This window comes from Pinus tabuliformis, chromosome 2_1, assembly GCF_031772625.1.
Source record: "Pinus tabuliformis cultivar Carrire ecotype Pingquan chromosome 2_1, CPIR1, whole genome shotgun sequence".
NCBI lineage: Eukaryota > Viridiplantae > Streptophyta > Pinopsida > Pinales > Pinaceae > Pinus > Pinus tabuliformis.
The window spans coordinates 48,678,103-48,704,486 of NC_142299.1; the positions used below are offsets into that span (position 1 = coordinate 48,678,103).

General features: G+C 40.9%; 1 protein-coding gene across 4 annotated transcripts in view; it reads left to right on the plus strand.

Moving 5' to 3' along the window:
- LOC149198723 (glutamate receptor 3.2-like) overlaps positions 1 to 25,726 on the plus strand; it is a 140,168-nt gene extending 114,442 nt beyond the window's left edge. For 3 of the 4 annotated variants that reach the window (XM_089402133.1, XM_089402136.1, XM_089402134.1), the window contains exons 2-6: positions 5,365 to 6,689; positions 6,862 to 7,142; positions 23,934 to 23,965; positions 24,239 to 24,633; positions 24,789 to 25,726. In XM_089402133.1, coding sequence (XP_089258259.1) covers positions 5,365 to 6,689; positions 6,862 to 7,142; positions 23,934 to 23,965; positions 24,239 to 24,633; positions 24,789 to 25,289 — 2,534 coding nt within the window. In that variant the 3' untranslated portion in view covers positions 25,290 to 25,726. Of the gene's footprint in view, positions 1 to 5,323; positions 6,690 to 6,861; positions 7,143 to 23,933; positions 23,966 to 24,238; positions 24,634 to 24,788 lie in introns of all 4 variants that reach the window. The other variant, XM_089402135.1, reaches the window with a different exon arrangement.
- Positions 25,727 to 26,384: the final 658 nt, after the last annotated feature.

Genomic DNA, 26,384 nt, shown 5'->3' on the forward strand with positions numbered 1-26,384 from the left:
ACATGTTCCAAAGGAGAAATGAACCAAGTTGGATAGTAAATCTGAAAAGTGCATTTTTATTGGGTATAAGGATGGTTTAAAGGGTTATAAGCTTTGGAACGCAGTCACATGGAAGGTTGTGTACAGCCGAGATGTGGTGTTCAGAGAGGTCAAAGATGTTATTAAACATGAAGTCCAACCAAAGGAACCTGAGAAGATAGGGTTTGAGCTAAAGGAGGAAGAATCAGACTCTACAGTAGAGGAGGAATCAAAAGATGAAGAGCCACAAACTCCGGCTGTGAGAAGATCAGTTCGAGAAAGAAGGCAGCCAAAAAGGTATAGTCCTCATGCTTTCTGTTCAAATTTTGCTTTGTCTGTTACTGATGATGATCCCAGGACTGTGAAGGAAGCAGTAGATTCAGAGGTGGAAAACTCTGGAAAGAAGCCATGGTTGATGAAATGGCATCTTTGCACAAAAATGAGGTTTGGGATCTGGTGGAGTTGCCAGCTGGAAGGAAACCCATTGGTAGCAAATGGGTGTTCAAAAAGAAGACAAATGCAGAAGGAAAAGTGGAGAAATACAAAGCTCGGTTGTTAGCAAAAGGTTATTCCCAGGTGCGAGGAATTGATTTTGGTGATATTTTTTCTCCTATTGCCAAGGTAACTTTTATTAGATTACTTTTATCTGTTGTTGCTGCTTTTGATTTTGATGTAGAACAGATGGATGTGAAGACAACATTTCTTCACGGGGATCTGGAAGAGGAAATCTACATGAAGCAACCTGAAGGCTTTGCAGCGAAGGGTAAGAAAGAACTGGTATGCAAGTTAAAGAAGTCTTTGTATGGGTTAAAACAGTCACCAAAGATGTCGTATCAAAAATTTGATACATTTATATGGGGACTTGGCTTCACCAGAAGCAAAGCAGATCACTGTGTGTATTTTAAATTAATTGGTGACCGTGTTATTTATCTGGTCTTGTATGTGGATGATATGTTGTTGGTTGGAAATGACAAAGAAGTTATCCAGGATATGAAGACCCAATTGTCCTCCAAATTCGACATGAAAGATCTTGGTACTGCAAACTATATTTTGGGCATGTAAATTAAAAGAGATCGAGCAAAGAGGAAGCTCTGGTTAAACCAGAGGAAGTATATCGAGACAATACTGCAAAGGTTTAATATGCAGGTTAGTAAACGGTGAAGGTTCCTATTCCTGTGGGTGTGAGGTTATCTGCTGAACAGTGTCCCAAGACACAAGAAGAGGAAGAGGACATGTCCCGTGTTCCATATGCAAGTGCAGTCGATAGCTTGATGTATGCAATGGTTTGTACTAGACCAGACATTGCACATGCAGTGGGAGTATTGAGCAAGTTTATGTCAAAACCAGGGAAGGAGCACTGGACAACAGTGAAGTGGGTTTTCAGGTATTTGCGTGGCATTAGTGATTATGGTTTGTGCTACCAAGGAAGACCAGGATTGGACAAAGAGTTGGATATTCATGGCTTTGTTGATGCAGACTGGGCTGGAGATCTGGATTAGAGAAGATCTACAAGTAGGTATGTGTTTAACCTATTTGGAGGTGCAGTCAGTTGGATGAGTAAGAAACAATCTGTAGTGGCACTATCAACTACAGAGGCAGAATACATGGCAACCACTCATGCAAGCAAGGAATCAGTTTGGTTGCAGAGATTGTGTTCAAGTATGGGGTTAGTACAGGAAGCTATAAGGATAGACTGTGACAGCCAAACTGCAATTTTCTTGGCAAAGAACCCTGCATATCATTCAAAGACAAAGCACATTGATGTTCAGTATCACTTTGTGAGGGATATGATAGAAGACAAAAAGGTGTTGCTGGTAAAGGTGGACACTTTGAAGAATACTGCAGATGCATTGACAAAATTTGTGAGCTCTGAGAAGTTCTCTTGGTGTAGAGAGACAATGGGCATTTCAGGGCTGGGAAAATGACTAACCTTTCTTGTGCCCCCTTGTGGAAAGAAAACAAGAAGTGCAAGAATGTTGGGTTGTGTTATATTCTTTCCACGTAGTTAACAGGGGGTTTGAAGGGCACCCGTAACCCCACTTTATGGGGTCCGGAGCAGCGCCCTTGGAAAATTTTGGTTTTGGACCCTATGTTAGGTTGGGCAGACCCACCTATGGTTTTGTGCATGATTTTCGCACATGTTTTTTGGATGTGATGGTTTTCGGTCTATGGTATTGGACATGATGGTTTTCGGTCCATGGTATTGGACACGATGGTTTTCAGTCCATGGTATTGGATGCTTCGGCATGCATAAATATGTATTGTAACATTGAAAGGAACATAATGAAAAATCAAGCTGGTAGTTCCGGTTTTGGGATCCAGGGGAAAATCTCTGTGTATATGTGTTATGCTCTCGCATTGTTTATTTTCTGTGTTTTAGAATTCATATGCAGGTAATTTCTGTACGGGGTTAAAACCTACATATAAGAGCAAGTCAATGGGATGGAGAGAGACAAAAGAGGGGAGCAAGTTCCCTTGGCAAATCGAGTTATCCAGTTGCAGTGATTTTGCAAGGAAGAGAGTTCGAGCTAGAGAAGAATAGCATCAATGATTGAGGGAGCATCAGAGGAGAATTGCAAAGAGTTTCCGAACATTTTTCTAGTGTCAGAGAGGCAGGGAAAGGGAGGCTAAAATTATTTTGCAGAGAGGCTGAATAGCTAGTGTGAGCGGCCAGAAAACCCAATGTGAGTGTTGGAAAGAGGGTCGTTTTAGTGGCTGAAGGTCGGGAGATCACCCGAAAGCAGAGGGAGTCATTTCCAAAGGCAGAGGGAGTTTGAACGACTGAATTAGAGCTAAGTAGCAGACAGTACGAATTTCCCAAGCCAAGCAGTGCGAATTCCAAGCAGGCTGAGTTGCCAGTGACTCGTGAGAGGGTTCGAGTAGGCCAGAGGGAGGTCGAATTGACTATAGAAGGGAGAAAATCTCTCCAGTTGATTTTTCTAGATTATATTTGGAGGATTGCCAGTTGGGCATCCGATTGTAATAATTCCCAAATTGCTGCATAATAAAATAAACTCTCATCTGTTGCATCAGTTTTCCCTTTGGGGTTTTTTGTGGGGGATTCTAAAAATATTGGTGCCAATTTATGTGTGTGCATCTATTTCTCAATTCTTGATTTTTACTTCTGCAACATATTTTTATGGTGAATATTGCAATTTTGAATTATTTGTTAATTGTCGTAAACAATTAAACTGCTAACCATTAGGAGAATAATATCCAATAATTGCAATCAAAGAATTTTCACAAGGTTTGCCATTGAGAGGGCCCCTCAAGACACATTACCACCCCACTTAGTTGCAAGAATGCTCCCTTGGGAAGGAATGCCAATAAGGCCTAGACACCCCTCCTCCTTGGGCATAAGTGACTTCCAATACACACTTTCCAAAACATCATAGGAAGCCCTCTCTCCCCACCATGATTAGACCACATAAGTGACTTCATAATTTTCTCTAATTTTCTGAACTGAGTTTAACTAACAAGACACATAATAGATGTGAGAAGCCTGAAGAATCCCCAAAACAACAATTAACTACGAAAGGGAGATCATTGAATTTCCATAAGTGGAGCTTTGTTTGAAGCATCCGAAGGCATCAATCCCACATGGTCATTGGCAAGAGACCAGTTCCAAATGGAGTCTCGAGTTAGTGCATAACCACCCGTGGCTAAATATAATTCCACATAGGGAGGATCCAGTCAGGGGGAACATCCATCTTGACAAAGCCAAATTTCATTGTTCCGCTTGTTGACAGTTGCTCCAGAAATAGTGCAAAGGAGTTCCAAAGAACCTCTTGTAGCCTCAACCAAATCTTGATCCATGAATTCGCCCTTGCATCCTACTTTCTTTCAGCATAAAACCCAAAGCATCAACAATTAACACATATAGATTGGGGGCAAGTGGACAACCCTTTATGATTGGACAGTGAACTGGGATGTGCATTGAGTGTACTATTCACAGAAACAGAGGCTGACATATTGGAAAACATGATGCTCGCCATGGCCACAGACTTTGTCTTCTTCATCATTATTTATTGGAATCTATCCATCATAAGGTGTCTTCCATTGCTCATACCAAGGGAACCCTGTGACACAAATCTTTGAATTCATTTTCTCAGTCAATTTCCACCTCTTCCTTTTCTTGAACAGGGTGCAATTTCTCTGGAGAGAGGGCTTCTGACTTGAACAACTCTTCCTTAAACAGATTGGAATCCTTTGGGAAAGTGCTAGGTAATAATTTGTGGTTCAGCGATGAGAAGCAATCGGTAACAATAAGTTGTAATTGAATCTGAGAATCTCTTGTACTAGTTGTCTTCAAACTAATAAAATGAATGTTTGTTTCAAATTTCAATGCCAAGGTGATGCTATATCAATAAATGCATGTGCTGAAAATTTCTTATGAATGACTTCCATTCGCCCAACTCACAACCCTAGGCTTGGGTAACCTAGAGGGGCAAACTCTCAATCAACAATAAAAATTTAAGATATTCTAGATTGATATTCATCTCTAGTCTTTAAAAACTGTGTGAGACATTCACACATTTTACAGTTACCTTATCATGTTCTAATTTAATTTAACACAAATATTAATGTCCACTAGTTGCCCAATTTGGCCGATGGTACTGTAGAGAGCACAAGGATAAGTGAACATTGGGAGTGCCACAGCATCTTCAAGAGAACTGCAAAAATAACAAAATTAAAAGAGTACAGCAAGAGTACCGGAAACAACTCAAGGAAAACGTTAAAAGCGAGCAAGAGAAGAGAAGATTAAAAGAGTACAGCAAGTACCGGAAACAACTCAAGGAAAACGTTGGAAGTGAGCAAGAGAAGAGAAGGAGGTTTAAAATGTTTAAGAGATTCAATCAAGCACTAGGGAGCTTAGAAGAACCAAATGGGCGAGGATCTGAAAGGGCACCAAGGAAGAAGCCCTAAACCAAAAGCTCTCATCAACAGCTCTTCTAAGTTCTAATATCCAAGACTCAGAAGAAGTCCTGGAAACCCGTACCACTTTTATGTCTATTGTTGTTTTCTATTATGGTCCATTATGCGTCCTTCTGTCACATGCTGATATAACTATTAGAATGCACCAAGGAAGAAGTCCTAAACCAAAAGCTGTCACCAGCAGCTCCCTTAGCATTCAAGACTGGGAAGAAGCCCTGAAAATTCATACTGATGTTATGTTTCGATATATATATATATATATTTTTTTTTTTCCATTATGGCCTGTTATGCTCTGTTTTTTCTTGACAGTTTGTGACATTGTTTGGGTTTCAAAATGTCTTGCTAACTTCACTCTGAAAATTTTCCTCAGAATGCTGATGTAATTAGATCTGATGTCCATCCTAATTACAGCTTTGGAATTGATGAAAAGAGACGTGGTAGCAGTAGTAGGGCCACAATCATCTGTGCTTGCTCGTGTTGTTTCAAATATGGCAAATGAACTCCGAATACCACTACTGTCATTTGCAGCGACTGATCCAACTCTTTCACCATATCAGTATCCTTACTTTTTTCGTATTGCACACAATGATTCCTCTCAGATGACAGCCATTGCTGCTTTGATCGGCCACTATAACTGGAAGGAGGTCGTGGCTGTATATATAGATGATGACTATGGAAGAAATGGAATGTCAGTGTTGGATGATGAACTTAGGAATGTGGGAGCAAGGATTGTTTATAAAGCAGTGTTGCCACCTGGAGTCAGCAGAAGTGACATTGGCAGTCAATTGGTACAATTGTCTCAGATGGCGTCACGAGTTCTTGTCGTTCATATGAATCCAGATGCAGGTCTGAAGCTTTTCGCTGAAGCAAGGTACCTTAAAATGTTGATAGCTGGCTACGTATGGATAGCTACAGATTGGCTGTCGACTGCTATAGATTCTAACATACTTGATTATGACACCATGAGTTCACTCCAAGGGGTCATTAGCTTACGTCGACATACGCCACTTTCCGATCAGCTACGTGCTTTTACCTCAAGGTGGAACAATTTGCTGAAACAGAGGAGTGTTGAAACAAATCTCAATGTATTTGGACTGTATGCTTATGACACAGTATGGGCAATTGCGCAGGCTATCGATACATTCTTGAGCAAAGGTGGAAATATTACTTTTGGGAGCTATAATCAGCTATTTAATACAAGTGAAGAAAAATCTGAGCTAGCACAACTGAAGGTTTTCAGAGAAGGGCCAAAACTATTGCAGTTACTCCTACGAACTAATTTTACTGGCCTAGTTGGTCCAGTGAAACTTGGACAACATGGGGATCTGCTGAATTCTACTTTCGAGATTATTAATATAGCTGGAACAGGTTTTCGCAAGGTGAGTTACTGGTCAAGCCAATCTGGTCTCTCTGTTCGTCCTCCAGAAAGTAACCAATCTAGGTCAGGTCCACAACTCTATGATGTTATATGGCCCGGTGAAACCAAATTGCCGCCACGTGGATGGGTATTTCCTAACGATGGGAGGGAACTTGTAATTGGTGCACCTAGAAAAACAGGATTTCGAGTGTTTGTGACAACAATAAATGGTACAGACATGATGACGGGTTTTTGCATTGATGTATTTACTGCTGCAGTGAAGTTGTTACCTTATGCTGTTCCATTTAGATTTAAATCTTTTGGAAATGGGAGCATAACTCCCAATTATGATCAGCTTGTGGACCAGGTTTACTTGAAGGTATGTATATATAAAATGTTTGCTAATGTAATATATGATGGTATCCATTAGTTAATAATATGTTCTAATGCTAAATTGCTAACTGTGATGCTTCTATGATTCTTGCATGGTGAAAATTCATAAGCAGTCCGCATGGTACATAGCACAGCTATTTATAACTGACATCCAGCAGAAATTTGATGCAGTAGTTGGGGACGTTGCAATTATAACAAATCGATCGAGAATTGTGGACTTTACACAGCCTTACATAGATTCAGGCCTAGTTGTGATAGCTCCTATCAAAGAGAGTCATACAAACAATGCCTGGGCTTTCTTGCAACCATTTACGCCAGGCATGTGGTTTACAACTGGTGCATTTTTTATTGTCATAGGAGCTGTTATATGGATTTTAGAGCATCGAACAAATCCGGAGTTTCGAGGACTGCCAAAGCAGCAAATTGTGACCGTTCTTTGGTATTCATCATATCCTTCATGCTTGTTTTCAAAATAAACATTTGAAATTATCATTCTTCTAAAACAATCTGTAGACTTCATTGACAAAGTTTCTGATATTATTCACTCCCTTACATTATTTATTTGCTTACTGAGTGGACAGCTTCTATCTATCTTTCGATTTTGTATTCAACTATGGTATAGCTTTGGATGGATCTGTCTATTGAGACTTTGGTTTGACATCTATCCTCTTTTCTTCCGTCCTTTTAACATTTCCTTGCTTATTATTGCCTTTTAAAGGCTAATACTACAAACTGCAAATCCATAATGAAAATCAAGATAGTTCTTCTTTCATGATGGGTGTTATGATTCAAGTGCCAACTCACCTTGAGAACGGTCTAATTGTAATACATAATTTGGGTAATAGTATTACCCAAGGGCCAAAACAACAGTATGGTCCAAGTGCGAACTCATCTTAGGCATTGACTATTTGTAGTACCTAAGAAACGACAGAGATAGATATGCAGACTTTTGAAAAAGAAACCCATGGAGGTATCTACTATCTTCAGATGCTCACTAGTTTAAGTTACCTTCTAACTACCTGATACAGTCTATAGTATTTCATTTCTGGATTTGCACTGTGTTAGAGTTTAGTAAAATCACTAACATTTTGGGTAATACTATTATTCATCATGGGAAAGAAAACTCATTTTCCTTCAGGTTTTCTTTCCCTGCTGATGGATAGTAGTCTTTCTCTGATGATGGTAACAGTATTATGCAAAAAGTCAGTGCTTTTGTTGAACTCTAATACAGCTCAAATCCAGAAATGCCATGGACAGTTCTAAGCTATGAGAGCCTAATTTATTGATACCTGATACAGGGTAGGGAATGACATGATTTTTCATTCACGCACATACAGTGACAAAACATCCCTGCCCATGAACAAAACCATTCAGAAAATGGAGATATTCTCATATAAGAGACAAGTTAACCACTATTTGAAATATCGCTCCTCCTTCATGCTCATGCATAGTTCTCTCCTATAAGCACTGATCATCCTTTAAATCAGTCATTACTCTTTGTGCAACATTACCATATTTAAGCCATGTTATGAAATGCCTCCTTTTCTGGTAGAAGGTTCCCTTAAATAAGACTGACCCTAAGAAATTAACATAGACAGAGATTATAAGTTTAAGATTGCCCTGTACAAGCATTGACTGATCGGTCAGTTAGGTGCTCCAAATTAATCAGTGATGCCGTCGGTTACCTGCGTGCACTAATCTCCAAACCTTATTGGTTACGGCCCCTTTAAACAATCTCTGTGGAATGATTCAATTCAGCAACCCAGTCTTTTCCCTTCACCAATTCTTCCTATCGGAACTCTACAACCCTTTATAACCCTTTAAGTCCTCAATCCCGCATACATATAACCACTCCTCTTTAACCTTGGTTATATTGGATTTATTACATGAATCCTTCAAATCGGCGCTATAGTGGTTATAAAACCTTTATAAAGGAAATACGCATAAAACATGCGTAACACACCTTTTCCCCACTCATTATATAGTCTTTGCACATTTCCCAAGGGCTTCCCTTCATCGCAATCGGGTATCAGCTCCTCTGTGTGTCGCATTACCCACTCCTTCCACTTCCCCGATATGCGATCACACTATTGGGACACTTTAGTGGCGCTTTTACATTAAAAACCGGGCCCTTCGTTTTATCGGAAAATATGGGAGACACGGGAATACAAAGGAAATTCCGCTCCGAACACATAAGCCGGATCTCAAATTTTATGTACTGGGACTTATAAATATCGTCGGGTCCGTCTTATCGCTTGCATCAATACTCCTCCGCCGACAAACACCATTGAATGTTGCGATGCGATCACTCCGATGATCGCGTCGGCATTCGCCAATGAAAACCCGCTGATTAAATCTCCGCCGTTGATCCTTCCCACAGATCCAACGGTCCTTGCTCAATCGCTTGATCGCAATCGGCGATCGCTCGAGGTCGAGGTTATTCCATTCGCTGATTCAATCCCGCTGATTCAATCTCCGCTGTTGATCCTCCCCACAAATCCAATGGTCCTTATTCTATCACTTGATCGCAGTCGGCGATCGCCCGAGGTCGGGGTTATTCCATTCACCGATTCAATCCCACTGATTCAATCTCCGCCATTGATCTGTTGGAACCAATGGTCCCTGAACGTCACTTCCTCAATCTTTCGCTCTTCTATTGTTCGGATCTTATTACGCTTTCCGCTATGCCGCGAGCAATTCTTCTCTATGTATTCAATATCCTCTTTGAGTCCGCCGAATTCACCTGCACATATATATATGATACACAAAGCTTTGATTCACATTGAATTCATCATTCAATCATTCGAAACACACATTTATATGGATTTGTATTTATCTTTGTACGTAACAAATAAACAAAGGATATATGTTGAGGCTCTGTCTCTCTCTATGGTTTGCTCTCCTAACACCAGTGGCCCCTCTTACATTTGCCCGTAGGCTTACAATCTTACTCTAATTTGGCTAACTCTCTACTCTTCTTTCTTGTGTCCTTTTCAATACATCATTAACAGTTTCTTTTGCAGTTCGAGGAACTGTTCCTCAGTTATGAAACAGTTGCTGAACGGTTTCTTCAAACAGTTCTTAATTAAATTTAACTTAATCTGTTTGCTTAATTTAAGAACTAACAATGGCTGATTCAGCCTCAATTTAAAATGAAACGAATTAATAGAACAAAAATACTTCCCAGCTGTCGCCTCTTCATTCGGATACTCCTGCATCAGGCTCCCAGGGTAAATGAAATTCATGGCTCCTGTCCATGAGCTCTTCAATGGAGTACCCGACGCTCTGAATCTGGCAAACATCTAACCAAGAACTATCTTCAATAGGATGACCCTTCCACTTGACTAGGTACTGCAAACATTCCTTCCGTCGAGTTCGTTTAGCCACCTCGGTATCTAGGATCTGTTCGATCTCTAGAGGCTTCGTTGGGGGCATTTGTTTAATCCATGTATCACTCTCTTTCTGGGTGTCCCATGTTCGTCTTTCTGAACTGTCTTCGTTCTCTGCCGTAATGTAGGGTTACAGGTCTGCTACATTGAAAATGGGTGAAATTCCAATCCCTGGGGGTAACTGAAATTCGTAAGCATTTGCAGAAAATTTTCTAAGAATCCTGCAAGGCCCAATCTTTTTCCATTTCAACTTCTTGTACTCGCCTTCAGGAAACCTCTCTTTTCGTAGGTGTGCTAATACCAGGTCTCCTACATTGAATTGCACCTCCCGCCTTTTCAAATCTGCCTTCTGCTTGTATCTTTGGCTACTGTTCTGTAATTTTAATTTCACCTGTTCATGAAGATCGCTGATTGCCTTTGCGAAATCTTCACCATCAGCACTCCTACGCTCCAACTATCCCAAATCCCGTAACTCATGTACTCCACGTGGGTGCATTCCGTATAGGATCTGGAAAGGACTACTGCCTGTGCTCCGGTTGGGCGAATCGTTATAAGCAAATTCCGCTTGTGCAAGCACACGATCCCACTGTCGAGAATTTTCTCCAACCAAACTCCTCAATAAATTTCCCAAACTCTGGTTCACCACTTCGGTTTGGCCATTGGTTTGTGGATGATAAGCTAAGCTGAAGTTTAGTTTGGTGTCTAATTTTTTCCATAAGGTTCGCCAAAAATGTCTTGTAAATTTAACGTCTCGATCCGAAACAATAGACTTTGGCAAGCCATGTAATCTGACTATCTCGGTAAAGAACAAATGCGCTACATGTGTGGCGTCATTGGTTTTCCTGCATGGAATGAAATGTGCCATTTTGGTGAAATGATCCACCACCACCATGATGGAATCGAATCCCCGTTGTTGTTAGGGTCCCACCCTAACCTGCTTATTTATGTAATAGGATCAAGTCATAGTTATAGTTAAGTAAAGTGTCAATAAAGCCCATATTAATAATTGTAAGTGGTTAACCCGCATTTAATGAAGGGACCACAGTTAGTTTCAAATGGGCCATGGTATTAGATAGATGGTATTAATAAGAGCCATGGTATTGCCCCATGGTATTGCATGTATGAATCCTATATAAAGATAGAGACTCCCCTTGAGGAGCATCGTGTCTTATTTTGTATTGAGCTCAGCTCTATTGGAGGTTGCCCCCTCGAAGAGGCAAGTGAACATTGCTTTCTGAATAATAAAATACTTGCTGTTATTTCTCATTGTTCTATGTTCTGGGTATATTTCTTCGCATATTTGGTATTCTGGTATCGTCTTGCAGGTTAAGAGCATAACAAGTGGTATCAGAGCGCTTTCCAGGGCCGGTGGGATCTCCAATTTTTAGCAATTTTTTTTTTGGCTAGAGACGTGTTCCGGCATCTTTAAACCACGGGATCTATCGTTGAGCGCATAAACTTGCGGATTTGGGGAGGCATGCACGTAGGAAATACAAGAGGTGGTCACGCTTGTTGGACTCCCTTGTAACCCCTATGGGTACCCCTTCGAGTAGTAGCGCATTAGACAGAACCGTGCACGGACTGTCTTCCAAGTACCCTCTGGGTATATCGGAAGCCCCCTAGCTCCCTTGAAACCTCGCCATAGATAAACCGTCGGCCGTCTTGCTGCTACAGTACACTGAGAACAACACTTAGAGAGATTACTCGCGCATACGATAGGGTAGTCGGGTTGTACGGCTAAGGGTACGGTTGATCCTCCTTGGTTAGTGCCCTGAAAAATTGGGCCGAGTACTACTGTCAGACCCTTATGTATATTGCGATCTGTAGCACCTGACACTCCTGGAGACCATAGTTCCCTTCTCTATCTCTGGATCACGCATAATCTTTGCCAGATCAGATCTCACAAGTAGGGTTTTGTCGCAGCAGCAACTATTAGAACAACCATTCAGATCTCTCAGATCCATCAGATTCGCCATCCAGATCTGAGTAGTTGTGTGGGTTCCTATACTTGGGCGTGATTTTTGCAGGACTTTTGGCAGCATTGACATTTCTAGGATTCGGCTACTGCAGTATTCCTAAGCAAGGAGTAAAACTCCATTCGGAGTAAAAAAAAAAGTCTGAGACCCCCCGGGCGCTTATTAGTGACTTGGCCCATAAGAATCAGGACGACGAGCTGAGCAAGGTGGTACCATTCAATTGTTAGTACAAAAAAATTCGGGCGGTCCCAAATTTCAAGTGCATTGGATTGATGCATGGTACAAACTAGAGCTCAAGCTATGGCCAATGAGAGGATCAACAAACTTGAATCAACATTGAACGAGGTACTGTTGTCGCTGAAGAACATAAATGAAACACTCTCAAAGGGCAAGATGGAGGAACGCGCGGAGGCATATATTGGCAATGAAAACAGTGAGGGTGAGTCTAGCCAGTCTCTTCACCTCTTTGGCACCCACCAACAATCCCATCCGCGACCACCCAAGCTGGACATGTATAAATTTGATGGCTCTCACCCGGCTGCATGGATAGCACAAATGGAGCAATATTTCACTCTGAATTACATCCTGGATAATGCGACTCAGCTTAGTGTGGGTATCATGTACTTGGACAATGAAAGATGGCAATGGTGGCAATGGCATCAATGTTGCTATGGAAGGCCCTTGACTTGGGAGACATTCAAAAAAGCTCTTATGGATCGCTTTGACCATGAATCTGACTTTTTGGGTCATCTCACTAAGCTCTGACAGACAAGAACAGTGAATGAATATATTGCAGCCTTTGAAGCCTTAGCTTTCCGCACTGGAGGTCTACACGATGAGTTCTACGTGGAATGTTTTGTCAGTGGTCTCAAAGAAGCCATACAAGCCCACATCTGACTGCACCACCCTAGCTCATGGTTGCATGCTTGCAGGATAGCTCGTGAAGTCGAACGTGCGTTAGCGGCCCAGTCTAATCGCCCAAATTTCATCGCCAAGGGTCGCCCCCCACAGGCTCAAAGCACTACCCAAACACTCAAGGTTCAAAAGGTGTCACCAGCGGAAATGGAAAAAAGAAAGCAAGGATTATGTTACTACTGTTATGAGAAATACTCCCCCGGGCATAAATGCAAGGAGCCCAAATTCTTTCAAATTGATGCTACTGATCACAGTTCATCAGAGGAAGCCCCACCACTTGAGGAACCAGAGGAGGAAGAAGAGGACAACTAACAGGACAATGTACCTGAAGAACCAGTTATCTCGCTGCATGCTTTGGCAGGGATATCTTCGCCTCAAACTCTCAAAATTAGAGGTTTTATGAAGCATCGCCCAGTAGTAGTCTTGATTGATAGTGGAAGTACACATAATTTTATCCATCAAAGAGTCGCAGAAGCAGTGCATTGTTTTGTCCGAGCAGTTTCTAACTTCCAGGTCCAAATTGCTGATGGGGGAACAATGAAATGTGAAGGCCGCTGTGAAAATGTCAAACTTCGAATGGGGGATTATCAGTTAAAGACTCACATGTTTGCCATACACATGGGAGGGTACGACATTGTCCTCGGTGCTGAATGGCTTCGCACACTTGGCCCAATCACACTGGATTTCCAGGAGTTATATATGAGCTTTAAGCAGAACAACCACACACATACCCTCCGCGGACTCCAAGCGGGAGCTTCCTCTATCATCAACTCACATTGGATGGAAAAATTGTTAAAAAAGGGCCACCATGGAGTTATAGCTCAATTTAATGCCATCCAGGCCTTCGAACCCAATTCTCTTCATATTCATCCTGAGATGCAACAGATCTTAAACAACCATCTGCCAGTCTTTGACAAGCCTCATGAGCTTCCACCCTCGAGAGGGGAACATGATCATAGCATTACTTTGGTCCCAGGGGCCCAACCACCAAATGTGTGCCCATATAGATATCCGTTCGCCCAAAAGAATGAAATAGAAAAAATAATCAAGGAACTCTTGGAAGCAGGCGTCATTCATCCCAGCATTAGTCCTTATTCATCGCCGATGGTCATGGTGCTCAAGAAAGATGGGGAATGGCGTATGTGTCCAGACTTTAGGGCCCTTAATAAGTTGACAGTCAAAGATAAATTTCCCATCCCGGTTGTCGATGATTTGCTGGATGAACTAAATGGGGCTCAATTCTTTACTAAGCTTGATCTTCACTCAGGCTACCACCAAATTCACATGAAAGAAGTAGACATTCCAAAGACTGCTTTTCGAACTCATGAAGGCCATTATGAGTTCCTGGTCATGCCATTCGGTCTTTGTAATGCCCCATCCACTTTTCAGAGCCTTATGAACCACCTGCTCAAACCATATCTCAGAAAATTTGTCTTTGTTTTCTTTGATGACATCCTCATCTACAGTAGCACCTGGGCCGCACATCTTCAACATGTAGATTTGCTCTTGCAACTGCTCCGCAAGCATAAATTATTTGTCAAGATGTCCAAGTGTTCTTTTGGCATGGAAGAAGTTGAGTATTTGGGCCACATTGTGGGGCGTGAAGGTGTCAGGGTGGACCCCAAAAAGATCCAGGCAATGCAGGATTGGCCTCAACCTAAGACCTTGAAGAGCCTGAGAGGATTTTTGGGTCTCACAGGCTACTATCGCAAATTTGTTCGCAATTATGGTCGCATTGCTAGACCCCTCACTCAACTCCTCAAGAAAAATTCATTCCTCTAGAATGATGAAGCACTACAGGCCTTTACAGCTCTCAAACATACCATGTGTTCCACTCCAGTCTTAGCACTATCTGACTTCACCAAATCTTTTGTGATTGAATGTGATGCTTTGGGTATGGGTATTGGGGCGGTCTTAATGCAAGAAGGTCGACCCTTGGCCTTCATGAGCCAACAACCAAGTGGGAAGAATCTGGGACAATCTACCTATGAGAAGGAGATGATGGCCATCTTACATGCTGTAGATACCTGGCGACCATACTTATTGGGGCGAAATTTCCAAATCCGCACAGACCATCAAAGCCTTAAATATTTTTTGGAGCAACGCCTATCCTCACCACAACAAAATAAATGGCTCGCCAAAATGCTGGGATATGATTATGAGATAATTTACAAGAAAGGGCGTGAAAATATTGTAGTAGATGCATTATCCCGCCAATTTGAGGAGGAAAGTACCCTGCTCGCAATTTCCCTTCCCATTCCAGAATGGATTGAAGAGGCTCGCAAGGAATGGTTTTCACATCCCTGGCTCTCCCAACTCATTAATCAATTGCAGGCGGATCCAAATTCCACAGCGGGCTACTCGTGGCAAGATGAGATTCTTCGCTACAAGGACAGAGTTGTAATATCACCAACATCCACCCTCAAAAGCTGCATTTTGGCGGAGTTGCACTCATCTCCCACTGCAGGACATTCAGGCTTTCAGAAGACATATGCTCGCACTCGAAGATCATTTTTTTGGACAGGCATGAAAAAGGACATTCTTACTTTTGTAGCTGAATGCGACGTCTGTCAGTGCCACAAAGGAGAAACAGTCAAATCCCCAGGCACATTACAGCCATTGCCCATCCCAGCCTCAATCTGGATGGAGGTTTCTATGGATTTCATTACAGGTCTTCCAAAGTCAGGAAACAAGTCAGTCATCATGGTGGTTGTGGACAGACTTTCTAAGTATGCTCATTTTTGTGCCCTACCCCACCCTTTTACACCAACTTTGGTCACTCAATCTTTCATGGATCAGATCTTCAAATTGCATGGCATGCCCACTTCCATTGTGTCTGATCGTGACTCGGTCTTCATAGTAACTTTTGGCAGGAACTCTTTCGGCTACAAGGTACCCCAACTACAACTCAGTACATCCTATCATCCACAAACTGATGGTCAAACTGAAGCAGTCAACAAATGTCTGGAAACCTACCTTAGGTGTTTCACTTCAGAAAAGCAACATCTCTGGGTACAGTGGTTACCTCTAGCTGAATGGTGGTATAACACCAACTATCATGCCACCACCAAAATGACTCCATATGAAGCAGTTTATGGTCAACTCCCTCCTTCCCCTACTTCTTATATCAAGGGATGCTTGAAGGTACAAGCAATGGATCAACTCCTACAGAACCACACAACCATGCTGGCCCATCTTAGAGAGAATCTTCATCAAGCTCAAAACCGCATGAAGCAATAGGTAGATCAACATCGCTTAGAACGCCACTTTCAAGAAGGGGATTAGGTATTTTTGAGGCTCCAACCATATAAGCAAACATCAGTCAAAGACAAGGGTTGTCAGAAACTATCTCCAAAATTCTACGGACCGTATCAAGTACTTTAGCGCATTGGAGAAGTTTCCTACAAGCTAGCTTTGCCACCCACTGCAAAAATCCATCCAGTTTTCCATGTCTCATGCCTCAAGAAAGTGATTGGGAACAATTGCAGAATTCAAACCAGTCTACCTGAACTGGATGAAGAAGGGTCAATTTGGCTCCAACTTGAACAGGTTCTGGACAAACGAGAACAACACCTGCATGGTCGCATGATCAAGGAAGCCCTCGTCAAGTGGAAAGACACCTCTCCGGAAGATGCAACTTGGGAACCAACCACTATTCTTCAGCAGTTTCCATAGCTTCAACCTTGAGGACAAGGCTATTCTTATGGGGGAGGGCATGTTAGGGTCCCACCCTAACCCCCTTATTTATGTAATAGGATCGAGTCATAGTTATAGTTAAGTAAAGAGTCAATAAAGTCCATATTAATAATTGTAAGTGGTTAACCCGCATTTAATGAAGGGACCACAGTTAGTTGCAAATGGGCCATGGTATTAGATAGATGGTATTAATAAGAACCATGGTATTGCCCCATGGTATTGCATGTATGAATCCTATATAAAGATAGAGACTCCCCTCGAGGAGCATCGTGTCTTATTTTGTATTGAGCTCAGCTCTATTGGAGGTTGCCCCCTCGAAGAGGCAAGTGAACATTGCTTTTTGAATAATAAAATACTTGCTGTTATTTCTCATTATTCTATGTTCTGGGTATATTTCTTTGCATATCTGGTATTCTGGTATCGTATTGCAGGTTAAGAGCATAACAGTTGTGTCTTTGTCAGACCTAAGACAAAGTCTAAATTGACCGAGTCCCAAGGTCTGTTCGAGATGGGTAAGGGCGTATACAACCCTGTGTTTTGGCTGTGTCCCTTTGCAAGATGACACACTTTGCATCTAGTTACAAACCTTTGTACATCTCTGCGCATCTTCGGCCAATAGTAAAAGTGGCTCAACTGATCCAAGGTCTTGTCTATGCCAAAATGCCTGGCTAAACCTCCATTATGCTTTTCCTGGATTAAGTTCTCTCTCATAGAACATTCCGGAATACACAATTGCCCTCCTTTGAACAACAATCCTTCCTGCATATTATAGTCCAGCCATGAACTGTTATCTCTCAACAATGGATTTTGGCAAGCTTCATAAGCTTCCTTAAAATCTGCATCTGCCTCATACAAGTCCTTAAGATGTTCAAATCCTAACACTTGTATGGTACTTTCCTGTAGGATCAGATTCCTCCTGCTTAACGCATCTGCCACTTTGTTGGCTTGACCGCTGATATGTTTCAACACAAACGTAAAACTCTGCAAGTACTCCACCCACTTCGCATGTTTATGGTTCAGCTTATGCTGCTGCATAATATACTGCAACGCAGAATTGTCTGAAAATAAGACAAATTCATTGGCCAACAGATAATGTCTCCAATGCTTTAGTGCTTGAACCATCGCATAAAATTCCTTGTCATAGGACGTGTATTTTTGCCTACTTTCATTTAATTTCTCATTGAAATAGGCTACTGGCTTGTCCTCTTGACTGAGTACTGCACCAATGGCTGTCCCACTGGCATCACAACGAACCTGGAAAAGTTTGTTAAAATCTGGTAACCTCAAAATCGGTTTTTCGGTAATCTTCCTTTTGAGTAACTGAAAGCTCTTCTCTGCCATCTCTGTCCAATGGAAAGGCTGATTTGTTTTCTTAATGGTGTCTAGCATAGGTGCACAAATCCCACTGAAATTTTTGATAAATTTTCGATAAAAACTCGCCAATCCATGAAAACTCCGTACCTCAAACAAACTTTTGGGACATGGCCAGCGAACTATAGCTGTAACATTTTCTGGATCCATTTTTAGTTCATTCTCAGAAATCACAAATCCCAAATAAATTAACTCTTTCTTGAAAAAAGAACATTTCTTCAAATTTATCAGTAATTTATTCTGCTGCAATTTTTCCAATACATACCTCATGTGTCGAAAATGTTCTTCCTTCGTCTTGTTGAATATAAGTATGTCATCCAGATACACAATCACAAATTTACCAATGAATTCCTTGAGCATCTTGTTCATCAACCGCATGAACGTGCTAGGGGCATTGCTCAATCCAAACAGCATAACTAGCCATTCGTACAAGCCTTCATTAGTCTTGAAAGCTGTCTTCCACTCGTCACCTTCTCGAATTCTGATTTGGTGGTAGCCACTTTTCAGGTCTATCTTTGAAAAGTACGTTGCTCCACTCAAACAATCCATCATATCATCCATTCGAGGTAAAGGGAATCTGTATCTGATAGTAATCTTGTTAATGGCCCAGGAATCCGTGCACATTCTCCACTCACCTCCTTTCTTGGGAGCTAAAACAGTCGGAATTGCACAAGGGCTTAAACTCTCTCGAATCAGTGCTTTATCTAACAACTCTTGCACCTGCTTCTGGATTTCTTCATTATCCTTTGGACTCATCCGGTAGGTAGCCTTGTTTGGCAAAATGGCTCCTGGAATAAAATCAATATGGTGACTGATGCTCCTTTTTGGTGATAGTTTGTCTAGTAGATCATCTACCACAATATCACTAAATTCTTGCAGCATGTTCTGTATCTCTTCTGGTAAATCAGTAAGGTTGGTGTGTACTAACACTGCCCTTGGTCTTCTCACAACTGCATAACCCAATTCACTCTCCTCAATCCGTCGCAAAAACTCCTTTCCTCCTAGCAGCAATGCTTTCGTTCCACTTGTTTCTACTGTCTCCTCTTCCTTCATGGGTACCAAGGTATGCTTAATCCCATCTTTAACAAATCTATAACAATTTTCCACTCCCTCATGGACTACCTTCCTATCGTACTGCCATGGTCTGCCCAGCAGAATATGGCACACGTCCATCGGCATTATGTCGCAAGTTACCTTATCCTTGTACTTGCCTATCTGAAAATCTACCTCGCATTGTTCATCAACTAACAATTGGTGTCCCTTCTGCAACCACGACACCTTGTATGGAGTTGGGTGTTTTGCTCTCTTCAAACCCAGTTTCTCCACCATCTCCGTAGCTACCAAATTATTAGTGCTCCTGCTGTCAATAATCAATTTACAACATTTTCCGTGTGACTTACATACAGTCCGGAACAATGCTTTCCTCTGTGTCTGATTAGCTACTTCCTTGGCTGGTTTTAATAACACCTTGTTCAACACCAAGGCTTCCCCAGTTTCTGGCATATTTTCCACCTCCTGTGGTGGTGCCTCTGCTTCATTGGGCTGAGCGACATATGCTCCCCTCTACCCTGTTTGTTCGTTTTTAGGACATTCAAAGGACTTGTGTCCCCACTTGTGACACTTGTAACACTGATAGGCATTTCCTCTGCCTCTGCCATTACCTATTTCTCGCTGGTATGGCTTTCCTCTGGTGTTACCTTCCCTTTCACTCTGTCCCAAAGTCTTCGAACTACTACCCTCTTCATTGCTGTTGGCAGTCTTACCTCTGCCAAAGGTCTATCCTCGACCTCTACCAGAACCACGTCCTCTTCTGGCATTTTGTTTCCTAGCAATCTTTTCCTCTGCCTTCAAAGCACTCTGATAAGCTTCCTCCATGGTTTTAGGGGAAAGAATGCTAATTTTGTCTAGGATCTCCATCCGTAGACCATTTACAAACCTCACTGTTTTCTCAAGGGTATCTTCGACATAACTAGCTCTTAGGTTAATTTTATAAAATTCTTCAGTATATTCCTTCACAGTCATCATTCTCTGTTTCAGGTTCTATACCTGTCTGTAAAGGGCAATTTGATAATCTTTAGGTAGAAACTTGCTCTTCATTTTCGCAACCATCCTGTCCCATTTTTTAATCAAGGGTTTGTTTAATCTCCTCCTTTCTGCCTATACACTATCCCACCATAATGTTGCATGTCCCTTCAATTTGGTGACAGCAAACCTGACCCTCTTATCTTCATTGATTTCTTCATACTCAAAATATTTATCTAATTCACTTATCCAGTCTAACAATGCCTCTGTGGACAAATTGCCATCATAATTAGAGAGCTCTGGTTTTGGCTTGCTGCTAGCCAACAAAACTGACTTCAATAGCTTAATTTCCGGTCCTTCATCATTTGACCCATCTGTCATGGCTACGTTTTCCTCCTCGCTATCATCCCCACTTTCCGGCTTTCTACGACTCCCTGCTTCCAACGCTGCCAAACGTGCAATTAAGTTTCTAATCTCTTCTCTTAACCCTTCATCTGCTGCTTTTCTAACGACTCTTCCTTGACCCCTTCTTCCTACCTCCATCTTTACTAAGAGAAAGGGAAAAACCTGCTCTGATACCAAAATGATGCCATCAGTTACCTACGTGCACTAATCTCCAAACCTTATTGGTTACGACCCCTTTAAACAATCTCTACGGAATGATTCAATCCAGCAACCCAGTCTTTTTCCTTCACCGATTCTTCCTATCAGAACTCTACAACCCTTTATAACTGTTTAAGTCCTCAATCCCACATACATATAACCACTCCTCTTTAACCTTGGTTATATTGGATTTATTACATGAATCCTTCAAATCGGCGCTATAATGGTTATAAAACCTTTATAAAGGAAATACGCATAAAACATGCGTAACACACCTTTTCCCCGCTCATTCCATAGTATTTGCACATTTCCCGAGGGCTTCCCTTTATTGCAATCGGGTATCGGCTCCTCCGCGGGTCGCATTACCCACTCCTTCCACTTCCCCGATATGCGATCACACTATTGGGACACTTTAGTGGCGCTTTTACATTAAAAACCCCGGCCCTTCGTTTTATCGGAAAATATGGGAGACATGGAAATACAAAGGAAATCCCGCTTCGAACACAAGCCGGATCTCAAATTTTATGTACCGAGACTTATAAATATTGTCGGGTTTGTCTTATCGCTTGCATCAATACTCCTCCGCCGACAAACACCATTGAATGTTGCGATGCGATCACTCCGATGATTGCATCGGCATTCGCCGATGAAACCCTGCTGATGAAATCTCTGCCGTTGATCCTTCCCACAGATCCAGCTGTCCTCGCTCAATCGCTTGATCACAATCGATGATCGCCTGAGGTCGGGGTTATTCAACTCGCTGATTCAATCTCCGCCGTTGATCCTCCTCACAGATCCAACGGTCCTTATTCTATCGCTTGATCGCAATCGGCGATCGCCCGAGGTCGGGGTTATTCCATTCGCCGATTCACTCTCTGCCGTTGATCTGTTGGAACCAACGGTCCCTGAGCGTCACTTCCTCAATCTTTCGCTCTTCTATTGTTCGGATCTTATCACGCTTTCCGCTATGCCGCGAGCAATTCTTCTCTATGTATTCAATATCCTCTTTGAGTCCGCCGAATTCACCTGCACATATATACACAGAAGCTCTGATTCACATTGAATTCATCATTCAATCATTCGAAACACACATTTATATGGATTTGTATTTATCTTTGTACATAACAAATAAACAAAGGATATATATTGAGGCTCTGTCTCTCTCTATGGTTTGCTCTCCTAACACCAGTGGCCCCTCTTACATTCTACCCGTAGGCTTACAATCTTACTCTAATTCGGCTAACTCTCTACTCTTCTTTCTTGTGTCCTTTTCAATACATCATTAACAGTTTCTTTGCAGTTCGAGGAACTGTTCCTCAGTTATGAAACAGTTGCTCAACAGTTTCTTCAAACAATTCTTAACTAAATCTAACTTAATCTGTTTGCCTAATTTAAGAACTAACAATGGCTGATTCAGCCTTAATTTAAAATGAAACAAATTAAAACAGAACAAAAATACTTCCCAGCTGTTGCCTCTTCATTCGGATGCTCCTGCATCAATCAGAGTCTTTTTCAGGGTAACACTTGGATGCACAGGTGCTCTCTATTAAAATTTAAAATATTGGTGGTGAGGTTAGCTGCTTCTTCCAGCTGACGGCCTTCCTCTCAGCCCATATTGATGTTTCCTTAGGTTTTCTTAACTGTACAGTTCCAAAATGTTGTTGCCAGCTAATTCATTGCTAAGATATATTGTATAAAATCCAGGTCACTGTCTGGAGGACATTATCAGGTTTACCATTGGTGCTTTCATGGAGGTTCACAGATATACTGGCACCTCCTCTGATTTGGACACTTGCTAGGATCTCACCGCTTGTGACTCTGTCGACTTCTTTTGCTACAGGGATGATTCTCCTAATGGAGTTTGTCTGTATGAAATGGTCTAGGGTTTTCACATTTGGGTTCCCCATTTCAGTTTTTGATTTTGATCTTCCATTGTTTCTTGTCTTCGGAGATACTCAAGGCACTCCTCCGTTGCTATTTTTACTTCTATTTTAGAGTTCCATTGATCTATTTTGGTCACTTCTGGGTATTAATATAATTCATTTCATTTCTCCAAACTAGCATGTCAAAGGCATTTACAGTTTATAATTTTCTGTGAATCCACCCTACATGTCATTTCATTTGACTGCAAATGGCATTTCTTCTGGTCATAATTAAAAAAAAAAGGAATTATAGTCACAAATTTTGTTACAATCTTCGGAAAACTCCCACTTTCTCATAAATACTTCCCCTCAGATGGCATTTTGCATCTGACAGCATAGCTGGTCAAGCTCGTATTTATGTGAAACTGTATAGCTTAAGCAGTAACCACTTGTTCACATGCTAATAATGGTAGTTTTCAATGCAATGATCAAAAAGGGGTCTTTAATCGACCCTTAACAGTTGTTGTGGGAATCTTCATGATTAGATCCCTCTAGATTAGTTTATTAAATACTCGTGAGAACAAATAGCTTATTGAATATGCTTCCTTGTATGGTATATTTCTTTTGAAATCACCAAGCAAATTCTCTCTTTTAATTTTTAAATAATTATAAGAAAAATAAATATTATAATTTTACTATATTCATAACCAACCATTATCATGCAGATTCATTATTCAAAATCTAAAGAGACATTACATAATCTTCATGGTAAATATAATTCTAACAGTCCACCAATACCTTCAACACTATAGCTTATACAACACAGTGTCACAGTGGGATGATTTTTAGCTGCATTTTAAACATCCAAAAAGTGTCAAGATATTTTGGCTATCTTCACTTGCCATCACATGCCAACAAAATTTCTGCATAGTTGAGGCTCTTAATGAGTCATCCTGTAATTTGTAGTGGGTTGTTACACCATTATTACATTTTATTTTAATTTAGGGTAAGGTGGGCCTAGCCTCTTCTTTGGGGCTAGTCATCCTGTAATTAGTAGTGTGTAGTTACACCATTATTACATTTTATTTTAATTTAGGGTAAGGTGGGCCTAGCTTCTTCCTTGGGGCTAGTGCCTTAACCATAACAGTAGTATAAATACACCACATCCCTCATTTATATAATCATCACATTCAAGTGTGTTGAATCATTCTTTGTCTAAGGGCACCTACATCAACTCAGTCTACTTGTGTTATGCTCTCTTGAAGTTTATTTGTGGCGTTGCTACTTTCAGCTTGTTTGTGGATTAGGTTTTGTTGGAGAATTCACTGAAGATCCTCCAACTTATGATTTCTAACAAAAGAAAACATCTTACAGCTTTGTGTTTTATTTTGTGCAGGTTCAGCTTCTCAACATTGTTCTTTTCTCACAGTGAGTAATGTAACTTTTCCTATTCATTATTTTATCACAAGCTCCCTAGTTGTATTTGCTGCAAAATGTATAAGCTATGTTCGATGTTTGTTTCCAGGATTCCAAAGATTTGAACCGCTTAAAATGTTTGAATATGTAGGACAGTTTTTTGTTCCTTGATACTATGGATTTCGTAGGTAGTGTGGCATGTCTATTTAGTGTGTTAAGAAGCTCCAATTGTATGAAACCATGCTTCTGTCTAATCTGATGCACAAAATCTGGGGTTTAACACAGGAGAAAACACTATGAGCACCCTTGGACGAGCTGTGCTTATTGTGTGGCTGTTTGTGGTTTTGATCATCAATTCAAGCTATACAGCAAGCCTGACTTCAATCCTCACTGTACAACAGTTATCACCAACAATTAAAGGAATAGATAGTTTGATAGCAAGTGATGCTCCTATAGGATATCAGACAGGATCCTTTGCAAGAAACTATTTAACGGAGGAGCTAGGTATAGCCCCATCAAGACTCATCCCCCTCGTTTCTACACGAAAATATGCTGAAGCATTGTCCCTGGGACGGGTGGCTGCAATTGTAGATGAGCTTCCTTATGCCCAGTACTTTCTATCAACTCAATGCGGATTTGCAATTGTTGGTCAGCAATTTACTAGAAGTGGATGGGGTTTTGTAAGCAAACTCTCCTTTACTAGATGCACCTATTTTCGGCTAAGATTTCTCATAAACTGTTTAAGTCTTGTCCTTTTGATATGGGCTTTCCTTTTCTATTTGCAAATTTAAGGACGACTGTTTATTTAAATCTTTCAATTTTCTTTTGTTAACAGGTCTTCCCAAAGGGTTCGGAGCTGGCAATTGACATGTCAACAGCAATTCTGACCCTGTCAGAGACTGGTGAGCTTCAGAGAATTCATGATAAATGGTTAAGTCAAAGTGGATGCACCTCAGACGACGATCAACTCGAATCCAATCAACTAGGCCTGAAAAGCTTCTGGGGTCTTTTCCTGATTAGCGGAGTTGCATCCTTCATTGCCATCTTTGTATTTCTGTGTCGTAGGATTTGTGAATTCATTCGTCAACCTCGGAAATCTGACAATGAAGATGGTGATGTCTCCGGATCCCGTTCCCTTGCTTCTAGGAGTGCAAAAGTTCTACGATCATTTGCTAGTTATGTTGACGAGAAAGAAATTGATGCAAGAGAAAAGAAGAGGCTCAAGAGGAAACGGATGGAGAATCAAGCTAGTCTAGGAGATGGCGCAAGTCCAGTTTTTGGTTCTAGCAATGCAAGTCCTCTGACTCCAGGGTTCTCTGCTGGTCCATTCACTTGACCAGCATAAACAGCAATTTAACACTTCTTTGACAGAGTCTAGTTCTGCTGTTTATCATAAAGAGACTCAAGCAAATTCTGGCAAAACAAATTGATATTTGACAAGAGGGATAAACCAAGGAAAATTATTCATGTCAAACAAAATCCCATCATCAGGATATGCCACCACAGTAATATCGATATTGGCTTGCGGTTAGGGACATTCCAATATTTTGCATCAAAGTCTGTTCAATGCATGGAAATAGTCACCTCATCCTCAGTTAGCAAATTTAGAGTTCCCCAAAAGGTTGGAGCTTGGGAATATCTCGAAGCACTAGAAATGTTGGAACCTGTAAGTCAGTAAGTCAGATGCAGGCATGTACACTTTAAATTGCATTTCAGTTATGTATAATTTTATAGTAAATTTTCCACATATATAGAGCTTTAAATTCTTATCAATTTTGAGCTATCAATCTCTGTTGCTGAAAATGAAGGGAGGATTTCCAGCAAACGTAAAGTTACAATGAATGCCAATTCTTAATTCTATTCTCAATGAAGTCTGTATTTAACCCATTCCTAGGAACTACAGAGCGAGAAACCTCAAAGAGGCTCTCACCTTCGTGTGACACTTTAATATTAAGTCTGAAATTAAGTTGTCACTCACAAAATGGTGATAGGAAGATGGTTATGTGATTTTCACTTTTTCTTTTTCTTTCTCTTATTCTTATTCTATTTTTAATTATAGGTTTTTAATGTGGAATTTTTTATATTTTATTTAAGCATTATATATGTTTTAATTTTCGAAGAAATATTCATTTTTAATATTAAAACTCAAAACCATTAACATTAAAGTTCATTATGTCATTTGTATGGAATCTGGATAGGAAGAATCACCTCCCAATCACCAAAGATAATCTCAATTGACAATAAATCTAATGAGTAATATGTTTGGATGGTTCATTTTTTAACAAAAAAAACTAATAGTCATTAACATCAAACCATTTAGAGAAATTGAATAAAGATCACTGTCAGTGCTCCCAACTACCAAAATTGACCACAAATCATAATTAGTTAATAATATATTAAGATTATATAAATCAAATCTGTTTAAAATCTT